Source organism: Pundamilia nyererei, unplaced genomic scaffold (genome assembly GCF_000239375.1).
Source record: "Pundamilia nyererei isolate P.nyererei 1_Seehausen unplaced genomic scaffold, PunNye1.0 scaffold00135, whole genome shotgun sequence".
In the NCBI taxonomy this organism is placed as follows: Eukaryota; Metazoa; Chordata; class Actinopteri; order Cichliformes; family Cichlidae; genus Pundamilia; species Pundamilia nyererei.
The window spans coordinates 1,686,238-1,692,868 of record NW_005187536.1 but is presented as its reverse complement, the minus strand read 5'-3'; the positions used below and the strand labels follow the sequence as shown (position 1 = coordinate 1,692,868).

Sequence of the window (6,631 nt, the reverse complement as noted above, 5' to 3'; positions counted from 1 at the left end):
TTAAAATTGACAATTTATATTTGCATTTAAAGTTATGAAATATGATCATTAAACATGTTTGTGGTTGTTACAGTAAAAATATAACTTTTTCTACTCTGATTTGATGTTTTTTATCTGATTTTAGACCAGTTGTGTTAATACAGTCAAAATTAAAACATGACTGTAGATTCAGACACGTGAGGTTGTGCTGAAAACAATGAGACCAAACAAGACAAACAGTTTTTAAAGTGAAATGTGGAGGAAACATCAAAAGTAGTTAAAAATGGACAATAATACCCTGGACCCCAGAGCGTTAAACTGTTTTTTTAAGTAACACAATAGTTACTTTTCAAGTAATTGATTACTTTTAGAATCTGGTAACTCAGTTACTAAGTCAGTTACTTTTTTGAAGAAGTAACTAGTAACTATAATTAATAATTTTTTCAAAGTAACTTGCCCAACACTGCTAATGACTAATACGGGAAGCACAGCATTAGACGGGCCGACCTTCTTCTGGCTGTAATAAGATGTCAGTCATAAACTCTGGGTAAAGGGCGGAGTTTAGAAAAGGACGTGTCCTGCAGAAACAGTCATAACATGGATGTTGGTCACTGCGCAGTCCAGTCTTTATTACTCAGTCCCAGCAGACCGCTTCCAAAACCCGATCACTTCCTGTTTCAGTCCAAACAAACAGCCGAGCGCACGGTGGACGGTCCTTCCTCCTCCTGATAATGCTTCCTGCTCCATTCTCCCAACGACTCCTGACAGAAAACAAGTCGGCTGCAATCTGCCACTTTAAAAATTTATAGCATGAAGTAAAGTGTTGCGTGGCTTCTCTTATTACTCCTCTAAAGTTATGGTAAAAAGAGAGTCAGCTGATTCAGAAGGACCCGGCGTCCTGCTCAATGTGGAGCCGGACCTGTCAGTGTTCATTAAGATGTCATACTGTCAATAAGAGACGATAAATAAAAAAATAAGGCTCCAGCATCCGCGTTCACGTTGGTGTTTGTTAAAGATATTCTATTATCAAAGTACTCAGATGCAATGAAATATCACTCAGACACTTAGAGCAGTTTTAAACGTGCACGGGTGAGAGACTCAGGGAGAGACTCACACACCTCCTTGGTGCAGTCTGGCTTTATTTATACACATCATGAAGCATACAAAAAAGGAAATATCATCCTTATTTTGTCAAGAAAACAGGTGTGGTTTATCAAAAAACTTCGTGTTCTCTACAAGGTTGTTTCTTACTCGTGGGTGGCGGTTTCCTGCTAGTGTGAAGGCAAACAGTGACAATGTGAAGGCAAACAGTTTCCGTTATAAAATAGGGAGCCAGCAATTAAAATATGCAGCTGGTTGAGTACAGAACAGAAATATAAACACTCTTAGCTGATTATTATATGAATAACAAAACCTTTAAAAACAAAAATACTCTGACAGTGTTCGTGTCCACAAATGTGAGTTCCTCTAACGTCCACAGTCAAACAGAAAGACCTTCATCCTGTGGAGGTTCTTCTTCCATTTACTTCAACAAAAGAAAGTTTTTCATTAACAGGAAAGAAGAGATTTGAACACTGAAGACCAACATTTTCCTAAACATCCAACAAACTGTGTTTATGGGAGAATTTGATTGTGTCTGAAAGCAGAAGGTAGAAAAGTTCTCTCAACCAGTGTCACATTCAGGCTCACAAACACTTTTACTGTTTCCTAACACTTTGTGTGACAGACTGTTGGACCTGAACAGGTGCGTCTAACTTCCACATCTTCTCTCTCCCAGAATCTCTCAGGTACTCCAGCAGCTGCTCTGAGGCAACTGCTTTTGTGATGCAATACAAATAAAACTGGATTGAACTGGTGCACTCTGCCTGTGTCCCTGCTCCCTACTGTCAAATTAGCTTTAGTTGCTGCACTGTGAATAGCTAGTACCAGCTCATAACAGCTAGTAACCAATCTTAACTGTGCTGACTCAAGCTGTGGACACAGAGCTTTGAAAAAGCGTCTTTTTCTTTTCAGGACCTGCAAACTTGTTGAAATGGCTGCTTGTGTATTAGCATTTAGGTTCTTCATGTATGAACTCTCAGACTCTTTCCTGGACTTGCCCCTCTGTCTAATCCAAGGAAACAACTCCAGTCCACCTCTCAGCAGGTCACAGCTAAGCTGTTGACAGCCGGGTTTAGTTTTAACCACATGTGACTTGTAGAAACTAGAGGATCTTACTTTTCAACTAAAGCCTCGTCCATTCTGGACATCTGACGTTTTTCTGTGAAACCTGCTGCACACAGGCAAAGGTTCAGTAAAAAGAGGTGGAAGCTGAATAACCCCCACCCTAGATGAAGCACCACTACCCTGGTGGATGTTAAAGGGTTAAAATACTGCCTCTGATTCCTGGTGCCTTGCTCTTGGGTGACTGTTACACCGTCAGCGCTGCAGACAGGAGCCCAGTGATCTGAGCAGCAGAGTACGGACAGACTGCAAACGTTCACCTAAAACACAGAAGCTAAAAGCTTTTTAAGAACGTAGTGAAACCTGCAGATGTGACTCCTGTTTTCTGTCTTTGTACTCGGCTGTAACTCAGACAATACTGACTCAGCACAGAAGCATTTATATCAATCATCACTCACATTGACAGAACACACAAAGAGCGATGCTGATAATCCCCACGATGACGGTAACGATGACGATGACAGCGATGCCACCTTTAAAAAAACTCAATAAAAAGAGCGTGGTGTTAGTTTTACTGATCACGTCTGTCGGTGTGCAGAGGCTTGTTCTGCTCCGAGGACACAGCAGAAGAAACAAAGATGACTGAGCCTTCTAGAAACATTTGATCAGATTATCCTGATGCCCTACAGGAGAACATCGGTGTTATTGTTAGTGAGTCTACATCAGAGGTGTCCAACTCCAGGCCTCGAGGGCCGGTGTCCTGCCGGTTTTAGATCTGGGTCGACACACCTCAATCACATGAGTAGTTCTTCACCAGGCCTCTGGAGAACTTCTCGACATGTTGAGGAGGTCATTTAGCCATTTGAATCAGCTGCGTTGGACACGTCTAAAACCTGCAGGACACCGGCCCTTGAGGCCTGGAGTTGGACACCCCTGGTTCCATCATTACACAAGCTGGTATTAGATCAGATCTAACATGAATGTAAAGTTTATTATATCTAATAAAAATGTACAATAAGAATAAATAAAGTTTGGCAGTTACACTCTGTGACCTGAGCTGGTGTTTCGTGGTCCTTGTGACTTTAACAGTGAGATATTACTGGCTTTTAAGTACCTGTAATAAAAGTCCTGGCAGGTGAGACGTCTTTAGTTGTTGTCTGACATTCGCCCGAGGTGGGATTACAAATTCTGCACGTTACAGTTTTTAATCCGCTGATGTTGGCTTTGCTGAAGACGCTGAATGTTCCATTCCTGGTGTTATTATCAGTCTTTACTTCCAGTGGCTCCAGGATGGTTTCATTCCCCTGGTCGTCTGTGGAGAGCCATGTCACCTCAGGTTCAGGATAGCCCCCCGCCGTGCTGCAGGTTGCTGAGGCCTGGCTTAGCTCGATGTTTGGTTCCTGGAAGACCGCTGGAAACAAGTCACAAGCAGTTTAGCAGGATGTTTTGGACTGTACAAATGTGTTTGAGCATGTGATTAATTTATCAGCCTGTGATGACGCACAGGAGTTAACGGCTTTTGTGGGTCGTCACAGGCTGAGGACCCACAGACGTCTGTAGTTCACAAAAACATCCAAGCATCCAAACCCGGTCTGGTCCTTTCACAGGAAACAGAGTATAAGACACGTCATTCTCTTCATTTCTGGTCAATTTTGTACCTTTTCGATTATTTGTGGGTCAATTTATGATTTCAACATAATGTAACATGATGCAGCGTGCACTGTTCACCCCACCTGCCTCCACCTGGAATTTTACACCTGTGTGAGTCCAAATTGATGGTGAGGAAGAAGGATATCAGTGAGTCTAGAGATCAGATTACACTTTCGTTTTTAGCTCCAAGTTATTATTTTTTCATGTTGTTATTTTTAGAAACTCACACAGATTTTTCTACAGAGGTCCAAACCTGAACAAGAGTATCTAAGATTTTACTTTAGCTGGTTGTGCTGAGGAGGAAAGCAGGAATGTTAATCAGCTTTTGAAGTATACAGACCTGCTACATGCAGGGTCTTCTGACAGATATTCTCCTTTGAGTCATCTGAAATAAAAACAACTTCAATGAAGGTCCCATCGTGGTCCAGCATCAGGTTTCTAATCAGGAGAGAGAAATTTCCATCCTCTAATTGAGAAAGGAAGATTGCAGTCCTGTTCTGAAAGGATGAGCTTTGATAAAGAAAGTCTTCTTCTCCCTTCACATAGACGTGGGCCACAGTGGGGTTGCTGCTGCCGTCCATCCCCTGCCAGTAGATGTAAGTTTGCTCACGGACAAACCTCTTAGTAAGTTTGTGCATGCACGGCCAAAGGAGCGTCTCTCCAATGCTTCCATTGATGGTTTGGCACCAGGCTGGCAGCAGCACAGGTGCAAGGAGAACTGTGACGAAAGACAAAACGATTCATTCATTCCAAACGAGCAAATTCAGCGCATTCATCAAAAACAGGCACAGGTCAAAGTTCACCTGACCCCATGAGGCTCAAGCAGAGTCGAAAAGGCCTTTAATGTTCACTGCTAACATGATGGAAACTGACTTTGTACATTTAAGCTTTTCCAGTCTTTTCCTGTTTATTGAAATGTCGCCCAGACCACAAGTGACTGAAAGAATGAGAGAATAGTCTAAAATGTTCGCTGACGTGCAGTCTGCTGCCATCCTGGCTGAGCAGCAGACTGTCAGTCTGAAGTTTGTTCACTGGTATTGGTTGTTGTTCAATTTTGCACCAACCAGGGAATTGTGGGGCGGGGTGTGAAGTTGACCTCGTAGAGAGCAACTACGCGAGATGTGGAGAGAAACCCAACAGATGTACAGCAAACGAGCAGGTGAGAACTGTAAGAGTACTGAAGAATACGTTCCTGTTGGTGAATTCAGAGCTCGGTTTGAAGGTGATGAATACTTTGAGAGTAATTATTTCAAATGCATTTGTTTCAAACTGTTTCTGTCAGTGTATTATTGTATTACTAATAACAGCATGTTAGTGGCTAGCAGTGTTAGCACAGGTACCACCTGTAGCTGTGTGTTACTATGGTAACGTGTGCTGATGTTGTAAGTCATGAAAAGTTGAAATGAGTTTAAAAGCGTCATTGAGTGACTGGACTGAGTGTGCTCCCTGGAGTACAGGGCCAGGGGAGGTTTTTTCCTGGGTGAGCACAGACCAGCCCAGATGTTGACTTCCTCTGTGGGAGTTTGGTCGCTGTCGCTTCTCATCCTTTGCTTTGTGGTTGCAGTAAAACAGTGTGAGAGTATTCTGCTGTCTGAGATACTGAGACAGTCTTTCCTTAAGTGATTGTGATTATTCAAAGTGTTTGCAAAGGAACTGACACGGACATTTATTTAATATAGTTATTTTGTTTAGTCTGAAACCTCATTTCTCTTTCTTTTAACTAAAGTCCCTTATTTTGGTGTTTGAGTGTTGTTGTGTGTGAGTTTGTATCACACGTCAGGTGTTTGTGAATAGCCTGACTCACTGTTTCAGTGAGGCGTAACCTGTTACCTGTTACATACCTGCTGTCTGATTTTACTGCAGGGTTTCTGATTAAATCTGTTTATGATTGTTTTGCCTGGGTTTACAACCATTACTTAAGATTATAGTCCGTCAGTTACAGCTACTACACTGAATTATAGATAACGAACTATAACCCAAAATGTTAATTTAAAAAAGGCCATTTTAAACAATGATGACTTATATTCTTTCTATTTATTAAAATACACTGGCACAAACCAAAATGAGAAAAGCGACAATCTCACTTACAGAGAAAGATCAGGAGCAGAAACTCCATCGCGCCCCGCAGGGAGAACAAAAAGCTTTGGTGAGACTCGATCAGTGTCTGCAGGATGTTCAGTCCATCAGTGGATACTCGGGCACCGCATCCTGATAAAGCACCATTTGGCTGTAAGTCACTCCAACTACAAGCTCCAGTAATGTTCTCATAAACAGTGATAGCAGCTCTGATAGCAGATTGCAGACTGCGGTGCCGTTTCCTCTTTCAGACGCCACTCTGACTCTCGCTGTGGCTTCTGGTCACATGTTATCGATGGTTATGTTCACGTTACTGTCTGAGTGCAGTTTACTGCGACTCACAGATTTATTTTTCCCATCAGAGATCGTCTGTGTGACACTTGGCAGCTACAGGATCCGAATAAATCATTTTATCCTGGATGAAACTCTCTGTGAAACCTTTTTTTCCCAGAGGAGTAAAAACCAAAAAGCAGAAGTCTGAGTGCCACATGTTTCTACAGATCGCCGTCAGACCTCCTTCTTTGTTGCCACTATCTGATCAGACAGGAAATGAACCTGAAACTGTAGATATTTGTTCTGCAATGTTTCATGTAACACATAAAAAAGCAAAGAAAACCAGGAATGTGGTTTATGACTGTGAAAGTTCAAATGTGAACTGACGAATTCAAGAAGCCGAACAGCACAAAGTCTCGATCTGATGGTACAAATGTGGCAGAGCTGCTGTAACCTCTCACACTCTGAAGGGTCAGCTTAGTTTCAGTCA

General features: G+C 42.2%; 1 protein-coding gene across 1 annotated transcript; it reads right to left on the bottom strand.

Annotated features, from left to right (window-relative positions):
• Positions 1-1,155: 1,155 nt before the first annotated feature.
• On the bottom strand, positions 1,156-6,317 carry LOC102197985 (CD276 antigen-like). The gene is made up of 5 exons (XM_005743769.1): positions 5,881-6,317; positions 4,133-4,510; positions 3,257-3,553; positions 2,601-2,675; positions 1,156-1,504 (listed from the first exon to the last, which is right to left on the bottom strand). Exons 1-5 carry the CDS (start codon positions 5,906-5,908, stop codon positions 1,476-1,478), a joined length of 807 nt encoding a protein of 268 aa, XP_005743826.1. The 5' UTR covers positions 5,909-6,317; the 3' UTR covers positions 1,156-1,475.
• Positions 6,318-6,631: the final 314 nt, after the last annotated feature.

Excerpts from the sequence above, each read along its gene's own strand:
- LOC102197985 (XM_005743769.1), bottom strand. The coding sequence starts at position 5,908 with ATGGAGTTTCTGCTCCTGATCTTTCTCT. Across the intron at positions 3,554-4,132 it reads GAAGACCCTGCATGTAGCAG|CGGTCTTCCAGGAACCAAAC; the intron begins GTCTGTATACTT and ends ACTTGTTTCCAG. Across the intron at positions 2,676-3,256 it reads TGCCAGGACTTTTATTACAG|GTGGCATCGCTGTCATCGTC; the intron begins GTACTTAAAAGC and ends GTTTTTTTAAAG.